The sequence below is a fragment of the Nicotiana tomentosiformis genome, chromosome 12 (assembly GCF_000390325.3).
Source record: "Nicotiana tomentosiformis chromosome 12, ASM39032v3, whole genome shotgun sequence".
Taxonomy (NCBI): Eukaryota; Viridiplantae; Streptophyta; class Magnoliopsida; order Solanales; family Solanaceae; genus Nicotiana; species Nicotiana tomentosiformis.
In genome coordinates, this window is record NC_090823.1 from 14,117,175 (window position 1) to 14,141,867 (window position 24,693).

The following is a 24,693-nucleotide window of genomic DNA, read 5'->3' on the forward strand; positions in this document are numbered from 1 at the left end:
CTTGCATATCCTTCATTCCAAAAAATTCCTAAAAATGAAGCAAATCTAAATAAGTATTATGAGTTGTAAAACCTTATTCATTTTTAGCCACCATTGCATGAAAACAACAAGAAAACACATGCATAATCTGATGACTGATCTCGTCCAAGTGACACCTCTATTCGGGGTTGTGAAATGGTAGATTGCAATAATAATACCCAACAAGGAGTCGAGATCGAATCCATAGGGAGCTGAGATGGGATTATTGGTATATATTTGGATAAAGCATGTGAAGTATCTTGGTTGCACTTCCACAAATATGGTTTTGTTTTTACTTCTAGAATTACGTTAAGGATTACAATTCTAAAGATATAAAACTAGATAATATTGTTTTTGGATGGTTTTCAAATATATAAAAAATCCTAGGGGTATGACCTTCACCTAGGTGTTTGCCTAACGGGTTGTAAACTTTAAAGCTTGTTTTGTTGGTCGGGGTGTATTATAGCAATCAACACTCCAATACCCACTCAATACCTCTCGGTAAAAGAGTGATTTTGCCCAATTTGGCTTTATCAAGTCCAAATGGGTATTGAACAAAACAGTTGATAAAATGCTCAAGTCGAGTTTTACTATCTCTAGGTTCAACCCTTTAATAGGGACTCTCAATCTCTTGATTTTATCCCAAATTCTTGTTAGCCAAGTTTTTCTAGACTAAATCTCTCTTTCTTAAGTAGAGACCAAGTCAAATAGGCATAAACTAATGTTTGCAACCATTAATTCTATAATTAAAAGCAAGAACAAGGCTAAATGATAAACACCCAACCATAAACAAGCCATAAATCAAACACTCATTAGGTTCACACACTAAGGTTGAATCACAACCCAAGCTAAAACTCTAGCTACTCATAAGGGGTATAGAGGAAAATAGAGAAGAAAAGATGATAAAAATCATATTGCAAGATTAAAAGATAAAAATACAATGTTAAATCACCAAAGTAAGCTAAAGTTTCCTGAAGGGGTAAAGAAAAACGGCTATAGTACTTTCAATGTTCAAAACTTGACCTAATTTCGTGAAAGTAGTCTATTTATATAAAGCTGGAAATTTTGGACAAGATTGCCCTTTCGGAGGTTCTGTGGCCGCACAATTATATGTTCGGTCCGCACTTCTCTTCAGATCTTGACAGGAGTTGACTTTGTGGCTGCACAATTCTTGATTGCGGCCGCATCTCTCATGTTCTGTCAACCGCACAATTCTGGGTGCGGATGCACTGGGCACTTCTGCGGACCGCACATTTCCTAAGTGCGGTCGCATAGGTGTTTCTACGGCCGCACAATTATTGTGCGGTCCGCATTTCTTCTTGAGCTGAAAATGAAACTCTATGAACTTTGGCTCTTACGTAGCTTCTGTGGCCGCACAATAATCGTGCGGTCTGCACTTTGCACTAGGTCTTTGTTGATTTTCCTTCACATTATGCGGCCGCAGATAGAAATATGCGGTCCGCACTTGAGCTTTTGTGCCTGATTTTTATCCTTGTTCAGATCACTCCTCCTTGAGTTGGATTTCATTATAGTGGCTCATTTTCCAATACTCCTACAGGTAAGCATATTTCATCAATTTTTGGGAATACAATTAGACACTTTTGGACTAAAACGAAAGCTAAAAGGCGCTAATAAGTAGTCAAAATTCCTATTTAGCAATGACCCAAAAGGTCATCTTTAAATTTAATAATTATTTTTGTATTCTAAAACCTCAAATAGAATCTTTTAGTATTTCTCGACTTGCGTGCACATTCCGTATTTTTTTTTCGAAAAGTTTTTATGTGAAAAATTAATTAAAATATGAAATAGAGCTTTAAAACTAAATTGAGTTGACTTCGGTCAATGTTTTGAGCAAACGGATCCGGATTAGTTTTTTAATAGTTCTGATAGGTCCGTATCGTAATTTGAGACTTGGGCGTATGTCCGGAATCGAATTCGGAGGTCCCTAGCTCAAATTATCGCCATTTAACGGAAACTAGAAATCTAAAGGCTAAAAATTTACAAAGATTGACAGTGAATTTTACCTAATCGATATCAGACTCGGATTGAGATTTTGAGAGTTGGAATAGCTCCGTTATGTAATTTGGGACTTACCTGCAAAATTTGAGATTATTCCGGATTGAATTGACATGTATCGGCGTGAGTTATAGAATTGAAAGTTTTATAAACTCACAAGTCTGAATCGAGGTACAAATTATAGTTTCGACGTTGTTTGACATAATTTGAGACCTCGAGTAGGTCCGTATTATGTTATGGGACTAGTTGGTATATTTGAACGGGCCCCCGAGTGACTTGGGTGAGTTTCAGGGTGAGTTTTGAACGAGTTTGGGCATTTCGGGTACTTTGACGATGTTCTGAAACAGGTGAAGTGCGGAGGGCACATTTTGGAGTGTGGATATGCGGCCGCAAACTCCCAAAGTGTGGAGGCAGTGGTAATTGTGCGGACCGCAGTTGAAATTTTGCGGTCCGCAGAATTCCTCTCGCGGCCGCAGAAAGGAGATTATGCAGGTTCAATGGTCCGACTTTAGAAGCTTATATCTTTTAATTTATAAGGAATTTCGAGATGATTCAAAATTAAAGGTTGTATCCCTTTGTGTCTAGTTTCCAAAAAGGTATACCATTAATCATTTCGACATTTGTAGAGAACGTTACGGTCAATTTACTGAAACCTGGTAGTGTAGAGCTGCTGAAGTGCGGCCACACAATTTGGATTGCGGCCGAATAACGTGGGATGTGCGGACCGCACAAAACAATGTGTAATTAGCACATTGGGAGATCAGAAGTGATACCATATAAACGTGGGTTTCATCTTATTTTTTATTTTTGGACCTAGAGAGTTCGGTTTGTGGCGATTTTGCGTGGTTTTTTCAAGAAATTCATCGAGGTAAGTGATTCTAACTCGGATTTGGTTAATGTACATGAATATATTATTGTCTTCATCATTCAATTAGTATTTTTAGATGGTAATTTGGGAAAAATTATAGAAACTTCATAAACTATAATTTTAGGATTCGAAGGTCAATCCAATGTCGGAATTCGATAATTTTTGTATGGTTGAACTCATATAGGAACGGGTGTTCGGATTTCATGATTTTTCGTCGGGTTCTGAAAAGTGGATCCCACGTTGACTTTTGATTGACTTTTTCGAAAATGACTTAAATTAAGTCTCTTTCGAATTGTGAATAATTTCTAAAGCTCAAATTGAATTGTTGGGAAATAAATTGCTAGGTTTGATTGGTTTGGATAATAATTCGAAAGGAAACGTTGTGGTCGAGTGATCATTTGAAAATGCGGAACAAGGTAAGTGTTGTGGTTAACCTTGACTTGAGGGAATATAACCCTTGAATTATTTAATACGTGAATTTCATGTGTAACGATGTATAGGCAAGGTGACGAGTGCTTATACGTCGTCAAATTAATTGTATGCCTATTTATCCGGAAATCATAAATTATTTTCTTTATCATGAGTGAATTATTATATTAATTATTTCTCTCATATTCCTCGCCAAATATTAAGTTTTGAATTCATGTTATAATTGCTACATGTTTATTTGACTTATGTGACTTAATTGCTACTTGAAATTTAGTATATTAGATATTAAATTGCATATTTTCTCCCTGATTTTCATAATTAATTGCTACTTATCATTACTTATTTTCTAAATAATTTATAAATATTGTATGCTTTGTTGCCTAATAATTTCTTATTGAATGTGGTATTTATTGGAGTATTTTTATTACATTTAAGAGTTGTTAAATTATATTATTAGAGCGGGTTGCACGCCATAACGGAGATAAAAATGAATATATTGGGTGAGCGGGTTGCACGCCGCAACGGATTATATTTTAATTTTATATTGTTGGAGCGGGTTGCACGCCGCAACAGAATTTAATTGAAGGATTATATTGGGGCAACGGGTCGCACGCCGCAACAGAATGAGAGAAGAAATAATTGGTTGTGACTGCTAAAATAATTTTAGTTATTGATATGATTTACCTATATAACTTCTATTCCTGTTATTATTATTATTATTATTATTATTATTATTATTATTATTATTATTATTATTATTATTATTATTATTATTATTATTATTATTATTATTATTATTATTATTATTATTATTATTATTACTATTATTATTATTATTATGTACAGGTTAATGTAAGTGACCTGCCTTATCATCGTCACTACTTCGTCGAGGTTAGGCCCGACACTTACAGAGTACATGCGGTCGGGTGTACTCATACTACACTCTGCACTTCTTGTGCAGATTGTGGAGTTGGTCCCAGTGGCGTACTGTAGATTTCGCTTGGATTCAGCTATCAGTGGAGACTTGAGGTATAGCTGCACAGCGTTCGCAGCTTTGAAGTCCCCTTCTACTTTATTTTAGTTGTGTGCTTTCTTTCAGACAACTTTATTTTTATTCAGACTCTTGTTTGTATTATTCTAGAAGTTCGTGCACTTGTGACTCCAGTTCTGGGTTGGTATTTAGACAGCGATATTATTTTGGATTATTCCCTTTAGTTCAGAAATTTTTTTTCAGTTGTTTGGTTTCTTTATTAATCAATTAAAATAGATTCTAAAAAATAGTTTAAATTATTCTAATGTTGGCTTTCCTAGCAAGTAAAATGTTAGGCGCCATCACAGTCCCGGAGGTAGGAATTTCGGGTCGTGACAAGTTGGTATCATAGCACTAGGTTACTTAGGTCTCACAGGTCACGAGCAAGCTTAGTAGAGTCTGAAGGATCGGTACGGAGACGTCTGTACTTATCTTCCAGAGGCTATGAAATTTAGGAACAATATCACTTCTTTCTTATTCTGTCATGTGATTTTATTCTATCATCGAATCACTTCTTACTCTCTCGCATATGGCGAGAACACGTAATACATCTAACGATGGACAGGGACCAGATCCTTTGGTGGAAACTATGACCAGGGGTAGAGGCCGAGGTAGAGCTCGGTTTAGAGCTCGAGTAGCAACACCTGTTGTAGAACCTCATGTGGATTTGGGAGCAGAGGTTTGAGCTCAGACGTTGACTGTTGGACTAGTTCAGGTCCCGGAAGGATTCATAGCTACTCCAGCACTTCAGGATGCTCTAGTCCGTTTGGTGAGCCTTATGGATGGCGTGGCCAAAAATGGTACATTTCCAGTGGCACCAGCCGTCTCACAGGCTGGGGGAGGAGCACAAACTCCCACTACTCCCGCTCCAGAGTAGATGGCTCCATAGAATCAGGCTCCAACAGTTTCGCCAGTTGGGGTAATTCAGCCAGTTGTTGCGGCACAGGCCGGTGATAGGCCCGCCATGTCTTCTGAGGCCTTATTAAAATTGGACAAGTTTACTAAGCTCTTTCCAGTTCACTTCAGTGGTACACCTTTTGAGGACCCACATGATTATCTTATCCACTGTCATGAGGTGCTGCAGAATATGAGAATAGTTGAAAGGAACGAGGTCGATTTTGTTGTATTTCAGATGACGGGTTACGCCAAGAGGTGGTGGAGAGATTATATGTTAACCAGACCAGCTGGGTCACTTGCACTTACTTGGGACTAGTTCTCACATCTATTTCTGGAGAAGTTTATTCCTATTACATTGAAAGAGCAATACCACAGGCGGTTTGAGCATCTCCAGCAGGGTAGTATGATTGTTACCCAGTATGAGACCTAATTTGTGGACTTAGCACGTCATGCCATCGTCTTGCTTCCTACTGAAAAAGAGAGAGTGAGGAGATTCGTCGATGGACTTACTTATACTATCAGGCTTCAGATGGCCAAGGAGACAAAGAGTAATATTTCCTTCCAGACAGTCGTGAACTTTGCTAGACGGATCGAGTTAGTTCGTGCTCAAGAGAGAGGGACAGTTTTAGATAAGAGGCCCCGTCATTCCGATAATTTCAGAGGCGCATCATCTAGAGGCAAGGGTACTTATGGTAGGGGCCATCCTCCCATGCCATTTTATTCAGCACTTCAGGCATCTCACGGTGCTTCAAGGAGTCATGGTCCTACTATGACTTACTCTAGGCAGCCAGCATTTAATGCCTATTCAGTTCCTATCAGTGCACCACCACTCCAGAGTCAATACAACGGTTATCCGGCCCGTTCGGGTCAATTTTAGCTTCAGCTTCAGCAACCACGGTAGCAGGATGGGTGTTATGAGTGTAGGAACATTGGTCACATCAGGAGGTATTGCCTTAAGTTGTTGAGTAATAAATCTCATTAGGATTCTCGTGCCATCATACTGGCACCAGTTGCTCCACACCAGCCCGACCAGCTAGGGGTACGGGTCGGACTTTTAGAGGTGGAGGTCAGACTGCTAGAGGTGGAAGTCAGACAATTAGAGGTGGAGGCCAGCCAATTATGGCCTATCCCAGAGATATAGTTCATACTAGTGGGGGCCAACCCCGATTTTATGCTTTTCTAGCTAGGCCTGAGGCCGAGTCATCCAATGACGTGATCATAGGTATTGTCCTAGTTTGCCATAGAGATGCTTCAATTCTATTTGATCCAGGATCTACTTATTCCTATGTGTCCTCCTACTTTGCTTCATATTTGGGTGTGCCTCGTGATTCTTTGAGTGTTATGTGTGTCCTTACCATTGGGAGATTCTGTTGTGGTAGATCATGTCTATCGTTCATGTGTAGTTACTATTGGGAGTCTTGAGACTAGCGTGGATCTTATACTTCTTGATATGGTGGATTTTTATGTCATATTGGGTATGGATTGGTTGTCACTTTATCATGTTATATTGGATTGTCACGCCAAAACGGTACCTTAGCCATGCCGGGGTTACCTCGAATAGAGTGGAAAATGACTCCTGGCCATTCCACCAGCAGGGTTATCTCTTACGTAAAATCACGGTGTATGGTCGAGAAGGGGTGTCTAGATTATTTAGTCTATATTCACGATCCCAGCGCGGGAGTTCCTTCTATGGATTCAGTTCCAGTTGTCTGTGAGTTTCCAGATATATTTCCTGCAGATTTGCCAGGGATACCGCCCAACAGAGATATAGACTTCTGTATCGCACCCAACCCACTTTTATTCCACCATATTGTATGGCTCCGCCGGAGCTAAAGGAATTAAAGGAGATGTTACAAGACTTGCTTGACCAGGGATTCATCAGACCTAGCATATCGCCCTGGGGTGCACCAGTGTTATTTGTAAAGAATAAAGATGGCTCAATGCGAATGTGTATAGATTATCGGCAGTTGAACAAGGCTACTATCAAGAACAAGTATATGTTGCCAAGAATTAATGACTTATTCGATCAGCTTCACGATGCCAAGTATTTTCAAAGATTGATTTGAGGTCTGGTTACCATCAATTGAAGATTAGGGCATCCGATATCCCAAAAATAGTTTTTCGGACTCGGTATAGGCATTACGAATTCCTAGTGATGTCATTTGTCCTAACAAATGCCCCAACAACATTTTATGGATTTGATGAACTGGGTATTCAAACCCTATTTGGATCCTTTTGTGGTTGTATTCATTGATGATATCTTGATTTACTCTAGCAGTCGAGAGGAGCATGAGCGGCATCTTCGGACTGTGCTTCAGACTTTGAAGAATAATCAATTATATGCCAAATTTTCAAAATGCGAATTTTGGTTAGACTCAGTTGACTTTTAGGGGTATGTTGTAATGGCATAAGGCATAAAAGTGAATCCTAAGAAAATTGAGGCAGTTCAGAATTGGCCTAGACCTACTTCAGCTACAGAAATCTAGAGTTTCTTGGGTTTGGCAGGTTATTATCGCCGGTTTGTGGAGGGGTTTTCATCTATAGCATCTCTATTGACCAAATTGAACCAGAAGGGTGCCCTATTCAGATGGTCAGACGAGTGTGAGTTGAACTTTCAGAAGCTCAAGACTGCTTTGACTACGGCGCCAGTGTTGGTATTTCCCACATGTTCAGGATCTTATACGGTATATTGTGATGCATCTCGCATTGGGCTTGGTGCAGTATTAATGCAAGATGGCAGGGTGATTGCATACGCGTCGCGACAATTAAAAGTTCACGAGGAGAATTATCTTGTTCATGACTTAGAATTGGCAGCCATTGTTCATGTACTGAAGATTTGGAGGCATTACCTTTACGGTGTCTCGTGTGAGGTATTTACTGATCATCGTAGCTTACAGTATTTTTTCAAACAAAAATATCTCAATTTTAGGCATAGATGATGGTTGGAGTTATTGAAAGACTATGATATCACCATTTTGTATCACCCCGGAAAGGCCAATGTGGTGGCCGATGCATTAAGTAGAAAGGCTGTGAGGATGGGCAACCTTACATACATTCCAGTTGGTGAGAGGCCGTTAGCGGCAGATGTTCAGACTTTGACCAATCAATTCGTGAGGTTAGATATTTCAGATCCCAGCCGGGTTCTAGCTTGCACAGTCGCTCAGTCTTCTTTATATGAGCGCATCAGAGAGTGGCAATATGATGATCCTCATTTGTTTGTCCTTAAAGACACGGTTTGGCACGGTGGTTCCAAGAAGGTTGTTGTGGGGAATATGTAGTTCTGCGAATGCAAGGTCATGTTTGTGTGCCTAATGTGGATGGGCTTCGTGAATTAATTCTTGAAGAAGCCTACAGTTCTCGGTATTCTATTCATCCAGGTGCCGCCAAAATGTATTAAGATTTGCGGCAACATTATTGATGGAGGATAATGAAAAAGTATATAGTTGCATATGTAACTCGTTGTCTAAATTTTTAACAAGTCAAGTATGAGCACCAGAGACCTAGTGGTTTACTTCAGAAGTTAGAAATTCCTGAGTGGAAGTAGGAGTATATCACTATGGATTTTGTTGTTGGGCTCCCACGGACTCAGAGAAAGTTCGACGCAGTATGGGTCATTGTGGACAGGTTGACCAAGTCAGCACATTTCATTCCAGTAGCAGTTACATATTCTTTATAGCGGTTAGCGAAGATTTACATCCGCGAGATTGTCCGCCTTCACGGTGTTCCCGTGTCTATCATTTCTGATCGAGGTACAGAGTTCACCTCGTACTTCTTGAGGGCTGTACAACGTGAGTTAGGCATGCGGGTTGAGTTGAGTACATCATTTCATTCAGAAACAGATAGGCAGTCAGAGCGCACTATTCAGATATTGGAAGATATGTTTCGTGCTTGTGTTATAGACTTTGGAGGTACTTGGGATTCGTTCTTGCCACTTGCGAAGTTTGCCTATAATAACAGCTACCAGTCGAGCATTCAGATGGCTCCATATGAAGCATTATACGGGAGGCGGTGTCATTCGCCAGTTGGCTGGTTTGAACCGGGAGAGGCTCGGTTATTGGGTACCGATTTGGTACAGGATGCCTTGGATAAGGTCAAGATTATTCAGGATCGACTTCGCACAGCTCAGTCTAGGCAAAAGAGTTATGCCGACCGTAAAGTTTGTGATATTGCATTCATGGTTGGAGAAAGAGTATTGCTCTGGGTTTCACTTATGAAAGGTGTAATGAGATTCGCAAGAAGGGCAAATTGAGACCTAGGTATATTGGACCCTTTAAAATTCTTGAAAGGTTGGGTGAAGTAGCCTACATGCTTGCATTACCACCTAATTTATCAGCAGTTCATCCAATGTTTAATGTGTCTATGCTCCAGAAATATCATGGTGATCTGTCCCGTGTGTTAGATTTCAGCACTGTCCAATTGGACAAGGATTTGACTTATGAAGAGGAGCCAGTAGATATTCTAGCCTGGCAGGTACGACAGTTGAGGTATAAGAGTTATCCTTCAGTTCAGGTACAATGGAGAGGTCAGTCGATTAAGGCAGCTACCTGGGAGTCCGAGTCGGACATACGGGGTAGATATCCACACCTTTTCACTAGCTCAATTTATTTTAGAGGTGAAGAATGTGATGACCCGAAAGGTCATCTTTAAATTTAGTAGTTATTTTTGTGTTCTAAAATCTCAAATAGCACCTTTCATTATTTCTCGACTTGCGCGCACAGTCCGTAAATTTTTCCATAAAGTTTTTTATGTGAAAAATTGAATGAAATGTGAAATAGAGCTTTAAAACTCAATTGAGTTGACTTCGGTCAATATTTTGAGAAAACAGACCCAAACCGGTGTTTTTTCAGTTCCGGTAGGTTTGTATCGTGATTTGGAACTTGGGCGTATGCCCGGAATCGAATTCGGAGGTCCCTAGCTCAAATTATCGTCATTTAACGAAAACTAGAAATCTAAAGGCTAAAGATTTTCAAAGTTAAACCGTGAATTTGACTTTATCGATATTGAACTCGGATTGAGATTCCGAGAGTTGGAATAGCTCTGTTATGTCATTTTGGACTAACATACAAAATTTGAGATTATTCCGGATTGAATTGACATGTTTCGGCATGAGTTATAGAATTGTAAATTTTATAAACTCATAAGTCTGAATCGAGGTGTGAATTGTAGTTTCGATATTGTTTGACGTGATTTGAGACTTCGAGTAGGTCCTCGTTATGTTACAGAATTGGTTGGTATATTTGAACAGGGTCTTGAGTGGCTTGGGTGAGTTTCGGGGTGAGTTTTGAACGAGTTTGGGTATTTCGGGCACTCTGATGATGTTTTGGAACAGTTGAAGTGCGAGGGCACATTTTGGAGTGCCGATGTGCGGCCTCAAACTCCCAAAGTGCGGAGGGAGTGGTAATTGTGCAGACCGCAGTTGAAATTGTGTGGTCCGCAGAATTCCTCTCGCGGCCGCAGAAAGGAGATTCTGCAGGTTCGATAGTCCGACTTCGGAAGCTTATATCTTTTAATTTACAAGGAATATGTAGATGATTCAAAAACGAAAGTTGTATCTCTTTGAGTCTAGTTTCTAGAAAGATATACGTTTAATAATTTGGATATTTGTAAAGAAAGTTATGGTCTATTAACTGAAGCCTGGTAGTGTAGAGCTGATGAAGTGTGGCCGTACAATTTGGATTGCGGCCGCAGAACGTGGGATATGCGGACTGCACAAAACAATATGCGGTCAGCACATTGGGAGATCATATGTGGTACCATATAAATGAGGGTTTCATCTCATTTTTCAATTTTGGACCTAGAGAGCTCGATTTGTGGCTATTTTTTGTGGGTTTTTCAAGAAATTCATCAGTGTAAGTGATTCTAACTCGGATTTGGTTAATATACATGAATATATCATTATTTTCATCATTCAATTAGCATTTTGAGATTGCAATTTGGGTAAAATTATACAAACTTCATAAACTATAATTTTATTTTAGGATTCGAAGGGCAATCCGATATCGAAATTCGATAATTTTTATATTGTTGAACTCGTATTGGAACGGGTGTTCGGATATCATGATTTTTCGTCGGGTTCCAAAAAGTAGGTCCCACATTGACTTTTCCAAAAATGACTTAAATTAAGTCTCTTTCGAATTGTGAATAATTTATAAAGCTCAAATTGAATTGTTGGTAAATAATTTGCTAGGTTTGATTGGTTTGGAGAATAATTCGAAAGAAAACGTTGTGGTCGAGTGATCATTTGAAATTGCGGAACAAGGTAAGTGTCGTGGTTAACCTTTACATGAGAGAATAGAACCCTTGAATTATTTGTTAAGTGAATTTCATTTGTAACGATGTATATACAAGGTGACGAGTGCCTATACGTCGTCAAATTGATTGTTTGCATATTTATCTGAAAATCAAAAATTATTTTCTTTATCAGGAGTTAATTATTATATTAATTGTTTCTCTCATATTCTTCGTCAAATATTAAGTCTTGAATTCATGCAATAATTACTACATGCTTATTTGACTTATGTGACTTAATTGCTACTTGACATTTAGTATATTAGATATTAAATTGCCTATTTTCTCCCTGATTTCCACAATTAATTATTACTTGTCATTACTTATTTTCTAAATAATTTATAAATATTGTATACTTTATTTTCTAATAATTTTTTGTTGAATGTGGTATTTATTGGAGTATTTTTATTACATTTAAGAGTTGTTAAATTATATTGTTGGAGCGGGTTGCACGCCGCAACGGAGATGAAAATGAATATATTGGGAGATTGGGTTGCACGCTACAACGGAATATATTTTAATTTTATATTGTTAGAGCGGGTTACACGCCGCAACGGAATTTAATTGAAGGATTATATTAGGGGAACAGGTTGCACGCCATAACAGAATGAGAAAAGAAATAATTGGTTGTGACTGCTGAAGTAATTTCAATTATTGATATGATTTACATGTCTTACTTCTATTCATGTTATTATTATTATTATTATTGCGTACAGGTTAATGTAAGTGACTTGCCTTAGCCTCGTCACTACTTCGTCGAGGTTAGGCTCGAAACTTACAGAGTACATGGGGTCAGTTGTATTCATACTATACTCTGCACTTCTTGTGCAGATTTTGGAGTTGATCCTAGCGCCGTACTGTAGATTTTGCTCGGATTCAGCTATCAGTGGAGACTTGAGGTATAGTTGCACGGCGTTCGCAGCTCTGAAGTCCCCTTCTACTTTATTTTTGTTGTGTGCGTTCTTTCAGACAACTTTATTTTTATTCAGACCCTTGTTTGTATTATTCTAGAAGATCGTGCACTTGTGACTCCAGTTCTGGGTTGGTATTTAGATATCGTTATTATTTTGGATTGTTCCCTTTAATTCAGACATTATTTTTTCCAGTTGTTTGGTTTCTTTATTAATTAATTAAAATGGACTATAAAAAATGGTTTAAATTATTCTAACATTGGCTTGCCTATCAAGTGAAATGTTAGGCGTTATCATGATTCCGAAGGTGAAAATTTCGGACCATGACACATAAGCGTATGCGTTAATTGCAATTACAAATATGGATACATGATTCTTGATTGCTTTAGACAAAGTCTAGTGAACTTTCCATACACATTGACACATAGGAATTCCAACCACCTATTATGGAACTTGCAATTCCAATTGAAGCATATAGATCCGTAAATAGATTTGTATGTATAGCCACTTCTGTCGTGCTCGTCCTTTCGCAAAAGTATCTTGAAATTAAATTTCTATATTAAAGAAACTATAAATGCTACCTCTAAACCATATTGAACAACTGAAACTCAACTTTCTTCCAAATTAGCCCCCCTCTCCCAAAATATCACACTGCTCTGCAGAAAGAAGACCAAGAAGATACTCAAGCAACATCAAAAAAAGTTGAAAGCGAGACAAAAGTCCCCCCTAAAAATGTTAGTTGCACCTACAAGGGCATTACGAATGTTGAAGGCCGAAGACGAATAGCTTTGGGAGAGAAGGTAAGAAAGAAGATATTTCGTATATAAAAAGTAGTCATTGGACAAAGTAGTCATTGGACACGTGCATTGCACGTGGTCTCACGTCAGTTATAAATTTCATACTAAGAATAGTAATTGAAGTACAAAAAGTTAATATGAATAACACCTCCCTTTTTTGGAAAATATTACATATTTTTTTCTCATTTTTGTACATGAACTTGATAGTGTGATTTGTTTTACGAAATTACTATTACTAATCACCATTATAGCAAGTTGAATTTTCTATAGCAATGACTAATAAAAATTGGTGAATGAAAATCTGTTTGACCTCACAAAGGAAAGACAGTTTAAGAAATAGAACAAATATTTTTTTATATAAAAGACACGTGTATTGCACGTTTATCACACGTCAATTATTATAAATACTTATTTCATTTAACTTTTTCCCATATTACAACAACAATAATATACCAAGTATAATATCACTTAGAACTTCCGAATACTAGTGTAAAAATTCACTTCTTTCTTTTTTGTTTAATACATTACCGCTTCATTTTTGGAGGATAGAGTAGAAAGTGAAATAGTTAGAAAAGAAATTATTTTCCACAAAGGAAGAAAACCTAAAAAAGTATTCCGAGCTGGAAAATCTTGTCCGGTGGAAGTGGACGTGGATGTGAGGCTTGAATCACAGGTCATCCTGAGTAGAGGCAGCTTCAAGTACCTTGGTTCGGTTATCAGGGGGAGAGGAAGATCGACGAGGATATCACACACCGAATTGGGGTAGGATGGATGAAGTAGAGGTTAGCATCTGAAGTCTCGTGTGACAAGAGAGTGCCACCAATACTCAAAGGTGAGTTTTATAAAGCGGTGGTTAGACCGACCATGATGTATGGGGGGGCTGAGTATTGGCTCGTTAAGAACTCACATATCCAAAAGATGAAAGTAGTAGAAATGAGGATGTTGAGGTGGATGTGTGGGCACACTAGGATAGATAAGATTAAGAATGATGATATTCGGGAGAAGGTGCACGTGGCTCTCATTGATGACAAGATGCGGGAAGCGAGGCTTAGATGGTTCGGACATGTTCAGAGAAGAAGCCCAGATGCTCCGGTACGGAGGTGTGAGCGGCTGGTTGTGGAGGGCACGAGAAGAGGTAGATGGCGGCCTAAGAAATATTGGGAAAAGGTGATCATGTAGGATATAGTGAGGCTCCAGATTTCCGAGGACATGACACTTGATAGGAAAATGTGGAGGTCAAGTATTAGGGTTGTAGGTAAGGAGGTAGTTGAATCTTGCCTTACTTCGTACCATTGTGGGACTAGCCAGGTAGGGGGTTTTTCTAAGATAGCTAGTGGCAATGTTGTGTCTTACTATTTCGTTTTTCAGTGCAAGACCTATTTACTAGCTATCGCAAAGCTTTTGCTTTGCATCTTTCTTCTGGATTTTATGGTGTTCTAATTTTTCTTACGATTGATGTAGTGATACTAATATTGTCTTCTTTCGTCTTTTTATTTTCTTGAGTCGAGGGTCTTTCGGAAACAACCTCTCTACTCCTTCGGGGTAGGGGTAAGATCTGCGTACACATTACCCTCCCCATACCCCATTAGTGGGATTTTACTGGGTTGTTGTTGTTGTTGTTATATCTATCTACCTATATTATATTAAAACATAAAAACCCTTAGAGAAATATTGTTCGTCTTTTTTACCCTTAAAAAATAAATTTCACATTAGACAAACTTGACATTTCATTATATTTCTAATTTTTAGGACTTTTAAAATTAACTAAATCTTTTTTATTAAATATTTCCTTTTTTAAATTGTCATGACCCGAAAATCTCACCCTCGGGACCTAATGGCGCATAACATTTCACTTGTTAGGCAAGCCAACGTTAGAATAGTATCCATTTTTAATAGTTCAAATTAAATAAATAATAATAATAATAATAATAATAAAGAAACCAAAATAATTGAAATAAATTTTGAAGTAAAGTGTGGAAAACCATTACAACTGAAATATCTAATACAGCCTCGAATCCGGTGTTACAAGTGCACAAGCTACTAGAATACTACAGATAAAGGTCTGAATAAAATTAAAGTTGTTTGAAAGAAAAATACACAGCTAAGATAAAGTAAAAAGGGACTTGAGGATTGCGAACGCCGAGCAACTGTACCTTAAGTCTCCACACTAATAGTCAACCTGAGCAATCTATTGACCGCTGCTGGGACCGACTCCAAAATCTGCACAAGAAGTGCAGAGTGTAGTATGAGTACAACCGACCACATGTACTTTGTAAGTGTCGAGCCTAACCTCGACGAAGTAGAGATGAGGTTAAGGCATATCACTTACAAAAACCTATACGCAATATAAATTAATGACGGGAAAGGAAAATAAGAAAACGAAATAAGGCAATTAACTCATGAAAATAACTCAATCCTCGAAGAAAACCAGTAAATGCCAGAAATACCAATCCTTAGAGTCTCGTATGAAAGTACCGAAGTCAACACAATACAATAAGGAATAGAAACACATAAATTGTTGCGGTGTGCAACCCGATCCCACTGTATAACACTATCCTCCCTTATCCCACCATATAAATGTCAATAATAATAAGTAAATATATGTTGCGTTGCGCAACCCAATCCCACCATATAATCAGAATCAATATCATAATTCACCCTTATTTCACCATATCAATCCACCCTTATTTCACATGTTGCGGCGTGCAACCCGGTCCCATCGTATCAATATAAATGCTCCCTTATTTTACCATATCAATCCATCCTCATTTCACATGTTGCGGCGCACAACCCGATCCCACCGTACAGTATAAATAAATCAATAAGTGCGATCAATTTAACAACTTGAATCACAAGAATCTCTACGATTAACGGATATGAAGTAGAACCAGAAAGGAAATCTCGTCACAAATTAAGAATTCGCTATGAATAATACTAAGCAGTAAGACAAGTCAAATAAATGATAACTAATGGGTACAAGTAAGTCAATTAAAGCAAGTAGCAATTAATCATGAAGAACGGGAGAATGTAACATTTTTAACACGAGAATAATAAATGACAAGTAACAACTAAAGGCATGTGAAGCATTTAAAGCATGGAATGAAATAATTAATGAAATACGGAAAAGTAGGGAAACAAGTATTTTGGCGGCGTATATACACTCGTCACCTCGCATATACACCACTACACATGAATTTCACATAGCACATAGCTCATGGGTTCCTAATTCCCTCAAATCAAGGTTAAACCCAACACTTACCTCGCTCCGCAAGCAAATCAAAGCTCTATCGGGGCCTTTCCTCTAAATTCCGCCTCCAAACCAATTGAATGTAACCAAAATCGAGTCAATAACATCAAATAATGCTAGGGAATTAAATTGCAATACATAAAGTTAAGATCTTTACACTTTTCCCCAAAAGTCAACCCCGGACCCGCTTGATCAAAACCCGAAATTCGGACCAAAATCCATTTATCCATTCACCCTCGAGCCCGATTATGTATTTAGTTTCGAAATCCGACCCCAATTTGAGGTATAATCCGAAATTTGCAAAAACCCTCAATTTTTCCCAAATCTCTAATTTTTCATTGTTCATGATTTCTTAATGTCCTATAACGTTCAAGATTTTTCTTCCTTTCCCAATACCGAATCCTATATCTTCCTTTGCATTTCTAGTTTCGATATGTAATTGAAGGTAGTGGTACTTTTATTGACTTGATGGCACAACTTGCAAGTACACAAAACATGAAACAATGGGCAATTGGACCTATTCTTCCTATTAAACTACTACCATCCAATAAGAAAAATGAGTACTGTTTGGAATGGCTAAACAAACAACCTCCAAAATCAGTTCTTTATGTATCTTTTGGGACAACTACTTCATTTTCTGATGAACAAATCAAGGAGCTCGCAATGGGATTAGAGCTAAGCAAACAGAACTTTATATGGGTGTTGAGATATACAGATGAAGTTGATAATACTGGCAAATTTAAAAAACTTAAGTTGCCAGAAGGGTTTGAGGAAAGAGCGAAAGGGGTGGGCTTAGTGGTTCTAGAATGGGCACCCCAACCTGAAATCTTGGCTCATCCGTCCACTGGCGGGTTTTTGAGTCATTGTGGTTGGAATTAGTGCATAGAGAGCATTACTTTGGGAGTCCCAATAGCTGCTTTGCCTATGCACTATGACCAACAGAAAAACAGTTTCTTGGTGACAGAAAAATTGAAAATAGGCCTGGCTGTTAGGGAGTGGGAGAAACGATGTGCTTGTCACTGAATGTTGTGAGGAAGTTAATGACATCAGAAGAAGGTGATGTGATTAGGAAAGGAGAAGCTGTAAGACAATCGACACAGAAAGGAGGTGCTTTTCGAATGGAGTTGGAGTCTTTTGTTGCGCATATCACAAGATAGATACTCTTTAGACTTGTGATTGCATCCTTATTTTATTTTGTCTCTAATATATATATATATATATATATATATATATATATATATTAAAGTGAAGGATCCTCAAAATGACAACTTGAACTCAATCATTCGAGTTCAAGTTTATATGATGGTGGTCTACCGGCAAGTTTGCGCACACCTTAACCATTCCAGCAATACCTGCTACCTCTCACTAGCACATGTACCAACTTTACTCACTTAAGTTTTCTGTTTCTTTGGGATTTGAACTCTAGTCTCCCATAGTTTTCATCCACTTCATGGACCGTTAGGCTACACCCGACCAATGACATTAAGTAATCGCCTTTCTAGATTGTTCAACGGTACCCACTCTAAAGGCAGTGAAAATAATGTGATAAAGAAGTTTAAACATGACTGACGATCAGAAAAAGAGAAACATCTTAACTTATCCAACTCTGATCCACTTACAAGAAAGAATCATATTGCTGGCAGAGAAAACTGTTTAAGTCTCATCCAAGAATTTGCAAAGCTCATTTCATTCAAGATTGTTGATTTGATCTTTATGATGCAAAGAAATATGACTTATGGACTAGTAATTGATTAGTGATTAGCTGTAATCTTAGTGTTCTTTGACCTATTTTTCAACATCAGTACTGTAACATGTCGCGAACAACTTGCTTCACAAAATTTCCTAACTAAGCAGACAACAAAAGACTAGCTGAAAGCTCAATATATTCAGAAAAGCATGCCAATATTCAGTAGATACAATCATTTACAGGTTACTCTCGAATAAGAAGAGAATGGATATCCTTTAAATGCATTTTGGATAAAGGGAGTAGAGTAAAAGAGAGCAGAAATAAAGTTGACATTTTTTGCAACTTTTCATATATAAAAGAGAAACCATATCATCGTCTGTTTCTAATGCAATCGCCTAAAAAAAGGCCTAGGATCAGGGCAAACACAAGATTACAAGATTAAAAAGCTACCTTGTGAAACATCTCTTTTATCTATGCGCGCGCTCCATATATATTCTGGATTCCATGCAGCTGCTGCTATGTCCTGTTAGTAGAGGAGTCGTATGCTATAAAGCTACGACATATGAGAATCAATGAAGTAATGCTCCAGTATCGTGATGAATGTCGGGAAGATCAGAACTAATGGAGAACTTCAACCATCTCTTCTTCTCAATGCGCTTAAGACACGGTTGCATCACCAACCCGATTGCAACAGCAGCAAGGCTTATAATCATGACTTTAACTGAAGAAAATGCCAAAACGACACCAATGAGTATGGTCGGAGGAATACACAGTAGGATGGCTCCGACTGTTCCCCCAGGTATCTTGAATGGACGCGATGCATTTGGGAACTTTATCCTTAATCGTACGAATGCTATGAATTCCAAGATCATTCCAAAGCAATATAAGAAATTTTCTGCAGCTACAATCTCTTGAAAGCTCATCCATGAAAGTAAAATCACACCAAAAGCTGAGAAGAGGATACCGACTAGAGGTGTTCCATAACGTGATCTCTTCGCAAAGAACTCGGGTAGCATCCCTCTCTCGGCCATACCAAGTAGCTGAAATGAGTCGCTGCTCATCTCGGCCACAAACGTCCCCATATTTGACAATGCAGCAGCCCCTTGAATCCACCATCTTAGCCAGACCCCACCAAGTATTTTCGCAATATCTGAGAAATAACCATCCGTCCACAAGTCACGCTCGAGTGGAACAGCTCCGGTACCAACTAATAGGGGGAAAAAGTATGATAAAACGACTAGAATCACAGCATAAAAAAGAGCCTTAGGCAGAGTTTTCTTCGGGTTATGCACTTCTCCTACGAGAGTACTAATCGAATCCCAATAATTTAGATTCCAAAAGAGAGTGTTTAAATACAAGTTCCAATCGACGTTATGCACATCCGCCACCAACCACCTCGTTGGCCTTAGTTTTGGAATAGAAATGAGCCCCATTACGACAAAAGGAAGGATCGACAATATCCCGAGCATAACAGCAACCCATCCAACAATAGTTAAACCCCTATAATTCATATAAGTTAAAACCAAAGTAATGCCTAATACCGCGATAACTCTAGGAAGTCCGCCACCTAATGCAGGAATTCCTGACTTAAGATAATCAAGAAACAAAACCGGGTAAAGGGCATTATCAATGACTCCACTTAACCATTTCACCCAACCTTGTTGAAATCCCCAAAATGGACCCAAAGCAGATGAAACCCAAACAACATAGCCACTATTTTCGGGGAACATGGTGCCTAATTCAGCTGTGATCAGTGCCTCAGGGATACTCCATATGATCGGGAAAACCAAGAACCCGACGAGTGCAAGAAGTGGACCGGCTGCTTGTACAGTATCCTCAACACCAAATGGACCACCTGATACTTCATAGAAAATGAGAAAAACTAGAGGCAAGAGTGAAAGTTTCCTAGGATCATTTGCCCTTGGAGATACAACTTCATTAATCCCTATGTACTCAGCATCATTGTAATTCCCCATTGGAATTGTGGCTTCTCCCCTTACTTTCTGCATTTAGCATCAAATTGTAACATTATAAGAAACAAATCCTATCTCTTTGCAACTAAATTAACCCAAAAAATTGATGGTGTTCAAAGTAAGAGAATCAAAAAGCATCTAACTTTGTCTCAATTCAGAGATCATGTCACCACCTTTAGGAAATAAAACTTGAAGCTACATAAAAAAAATGTGCAAACCACATTTTTGTAGTAATAAATATTTCTAAAATATCTCAATTTTCTTAGAAAATAGTCTGACTCTCTGAAAAGGAGGAGAGCCTTGGCATAACTGGTAAAGTTGATGCCATGTGACCACCAGGAAGTCACGGGTTTGAGCTGTGGAAACAGCCTTTTGCAGAAATGCAGGGTAAGGCATAGAGCCTTGTGGTCCGACCCATCTTCGGACCTCGCGCATAGCGGGAGCTTAGTGCCTCTGACTCTCTGAATAGTAATAGTTTCATATAACAACAAAGGAACATTACTGTGCTAATCAGCACACTAAAAGAATCATTTAGCTAATCAACTAAAGGAACAATCTTTACCATATTTTGTCTCAACTCAGAGATCAATATCATGTCACAACTTTTTGAAAATAAATGTTACTTGAAGCTACATAAAAAATCTTTACCACATTTTGTTTCAATCATATCATTTCATACATGCAAAGGATTATTTTCTACTCAAAATTATGTATACATGTGAAAATAAATTTTTTTTTTAAATGTAGGATAATACCTATTATGAATCCATGAACTTTAATTCTTGAATCTGTTCTTCTGCTGGGAATGAAGGTTTTAAGGAGATTGAGAAGTTGCAGAAGTTGAGAGCAGAGATAGAGATGAAAATAATCAAAGGCATTTTGTTCTCCAACAGAAAGCCCTGTGGCAAAAACAGTCTGTTTTTCTGCTTAGTGCATACACAGTCACCCACTACCAAAATGTCTTTTCTTGTTCACTTTTTGCGCCCTTTAAAGATGAGTATATTTTTAAAAGAAAATATTCTCAATCAAATTTGTATAAATTTTGCACACTTATAAATGATAAAGTAGAGACGGAAGAGCGATTACTGGAAGATCTAGGTAGAGAAAAAAGTTGTGAAAATAGAATGGGACAGTCAGCTTTCGAATCGGTAATCGAAAAATAATCAGTATTTGTAAAGTTATTGATAAATAGTCACTATTTTAGGCGGAGATAAAATCTGGACAAAAATATTCTAGCTGCAACACAGAGAGTTTAAGCATAATATGCTCGAGTATGGAGTTCATGCGTTTAAGTTTCCAACATATTATGTTTGAATTTCAACACATTATGAAATTCCGACACATTATGCTGGAATCTCATATGTAAAAATTTTGAAAACATATTGTGCTGAAATTTTTCTGCATTTTAAGGATATTTTTGTTCAAATTTTATCTTTATACGAAAAATTGGCTAAATTTCGATTACTTTTAAAATTTTGACTATTTTTTAATTACCGATCGTAAATCAGGCTATTTCTCTCCTTTTTTTCCCCCAAAAAATAGACATAAAATGATTCTAAAAATTTTGGAAAAATTACGTTTTTAGTCTTGATATATGGAGAAATTCTAATTTTGATCCTATTATATCTAGTTAAGCACATTTCTTACAATAAATTGAAAATATGCACTTTTGATTGTTATACTTGGGAAAATTATTACTATCCCCACTCCAATTTTTAAGAAGTTACATTTTATATTGCACTAATTCAAAAGCTAGATAAAACATTGAAACTATAGTTTTCGATAACACTCATTACTAATGCTACTTATACTGGTTGTCATTATTGTTTTAAAAGGTAAACTATGTCAAGAATGCATGCGGCAATACATGTCCAATAATTTGTTATAATATTTTATGTCTCTGTATGTGTTTTTTTTTTCTTTTTCATTATTTCGTCAAAAGTAGTCTGTCTTTAGATTTTGTACTCATTGAGGCGTGCTGAAAATACAACTCTTTCCTTTTCCAACCAACATGTAAACCCCACCACACACCCCAACAACACACAACACAAACAAGAAGAAAAACATATCTCATGTTTTAATACTTTCGTGCCCCGTTTGTCCATAAAAAAAAATTTCTTTTTCCATTTTTTTTTTTAAAAAATATGTTTGTCTATGAAATTTTGTAAGTTTTTGATTTTTTTTTTCGAATGAGTTTTTCAAAAGACCATTTTTTCAAAAAATTCAAAAAAAAAATTTTCCCCCGGGGAAAACTACAATATTTTTTCAAGTAAAATGCATGTCAAGACATAATTTCAAATTCCAAATACTATTTTTTAATTTAACTCCAAATATTACTTTTTAAAAAAAAATTATAATTTTTATGCCCAAACGCCTAATAAGTATGTTTCAGCATATTGTAGTAGGTTATATATTTTACTTTCAATATTACTAACTTCTATTTATTATGAACATTTATCTATAATTATTTTTTAAGTAAATTAATAATGTAAAAATATATTTATATTATTGTCAGTATAGAAGTTAGACTCGTACAATTAAATAAGAAGAATTCTTATGAGGAAATAAAGAAACTTATCGGACAGTTCTCACTGTTTTATTATATCAACACGTCTTGAGTTTACTTTAAAAAATGCACCTAGATTATAACCAAGATGTACGTAAGAAGCATTTTTTGGAAATGTAAAAAGGCAAATGCAATTTAAACAAGTTTAACTTGTACCTAATTTTATTTTGATTATGTAAAAAGGCAAAAAGTAAATTCCATACGACAAAATAAGAGAATCAAAAATATTTCAAGAAAGGTTTTAAATTCCTAGACATTCTTAATTTAGGTAGCTTGTATTCTTATCCTGGTGCTTATGGTATACAATCATTTCTCTTAAATACTAAATTAATTTAAAAAAACAATCTAAGGCTGCCTTTAACAGCTGGAGTTCACGGAAACTGTTGTAAAAAGCATCACTTTAGCTTGGAAATACATGCTAATGAAAAATTCACATGAATAAAGATGAACATTTTATATACTGACAAGATCTAAGAGTAACCCGGTTCATTAAACTCCCGCTATGTGCAGGGTTGGAAAAGGGCAGGGGCACAAGGATCTATTATACGCGGACTTATTATGTATTTCTGCAAGAGGCTGTTTCCACGGCATGAACCCGTGACCTCCCGATCACATGACAGCAATTTTATCAATTACACCAAGGCTCTCTTCCAATATATACGGACAAAATCAATCAACTTAAAAGATAACTAAATACAATCGTTCATAAAAAGTGAAATTAGTAACTTTGCTACAAGTGGTGGGACCAAAATTTTTCACTAAAGAATGTCAAAATATAAAAAATTAAATATCAAAAAGTCAAAGGGATTCAACGTATATAATAAATATACGTAAAACAAATGAAATTATCTAACAATACAATGTGATTTTCCGACGAATTGATACCCCTTGATTGAATGTGACATGTTAAATACACGGATAATAGATAAATTACCTGATCATCACCATTCTGAGAATTCTGTAAAGCTTTATTATCAGTAGCAGCAGAAGCTGATAAAGTTTCAGTTTGTGCTGTTTCACCATTAGCAGAAGCTGGGGAAGAGGGAGCAGAAATTTTCTTTTCAGTTATTGAAACTTCAACTTTCTGTTGAGCATTGGGAACTTCAATGGAGGATTTAGTTTTACTGTTTTGAACAGTTTCTGAACTTGTTGGCACCATTTGTAAACAATAAAAAAAAGCTACACGGATGATAAAATAAATCAAGAAAATGAGGAAGTTTATATGAATTCTTAGTTGAGAGTGAAAGAAAACAGAAAGAAAGAAGAGGATATTATATTTGTGATATTTTCATGGTTACTGCTAAAAGATTAAGCTATAAGAAGGAATTTGGAGAGGGTTGTTGGGATGAGAAAGTGACAAAATATATTGAGTGAGTGAGGGTTGATTTAAGAGTTTGATGGGATTTGTTCATTTAGCTTCTTTATATATACATGTGTTTCAAAAAACGGAGTTCAAAAAAAATAAAGAATTTTTTCGAAATTTATAATTTTAAACATATTATGAGGTATATATTTGAAGGGAGCCTTGGAGTAATAGTTGTCTATGTATGACTTATACATTACGGGTTCGAGCTGTGAAAATATCCATTAATGCTTGTATTAGGGTAGGTTATGTACATTAAATTATTTGGGATGTGACCATTTTCGGGACTCTACGTGAACGCAAAATACTTTGCGCATCGAACTGTCCTTTTTTATATATATGTTGCTAAAAAAATGCCATTAAAAGTAAAGTAAGACATTCAACATAAAATTATTTTCAAAGATAGAAATATATTAATATCTTTTTAAATGAATTAATAAATAAATAGTGACGCATAAAATAAAAGGAGAAGGAATATACTATATTTTGATGAGTTTTCATGTTAGAAGATATAGGTTCAAAAAGGGAATTATTAGGAAGATGTGTCATTCTTTCTAGTTTCCAAATAGAGGCAAGAAGTCAAAGGCATGGTATGTCATAATC

General features: G+C 36.9%; 1 protein-coding gene and 1 pseudogene across 2 annotated transcripts; one reads left to right on the forward strand and one right to left on the reverse strand.

Annotated features, from left to right (window-relative positions):
- The first annotated feature begins 16,839 nt into the window (after positions 1–16,839).
- LOC104113122 (zeatin O-xylosyltransferase-like) lies at positions 16,840–17,658 on the forward strand (annotated as a pseudogene).
- Positions 17,659–18,367: 709 nt separating this feature from the next.
- On the reverse strand, positions 18,368–24,116 carry LOC104113119 (probable polyamine transporter At1g31830). 2 transcript variants are annotated; one of them, XM_009623218.4, is made up of 2 exons: positions 23,662–24,116; positions 18,368–20,191 (listed from the first exon to the last, which is right to left on the reverse strand). In XM_009623218.4, exons 1-2 carry the CDS (start codon positions 23,884–23,886, stop codon positions 18,758–18,760), a joined length of 1,659 nt encoding a protein of 552 aa, XP_009621513.1. In that variant the 5' UTR covers positions 23,887–24,116; the 3' UTR covers positions 18,368–18,757. The 2 variants fall into 2 exon arrangements, with proteins under 2 accessions (XP_009621513.1, XP_009621514.1); XM_009623219.4 differs by lacking the exon at positions 23,662–24,116 and adding an exon at positions 20,917–21,074.
- Between the last annotated feature and the right edge of the window lie 577 nt (positions 24,117–24,693).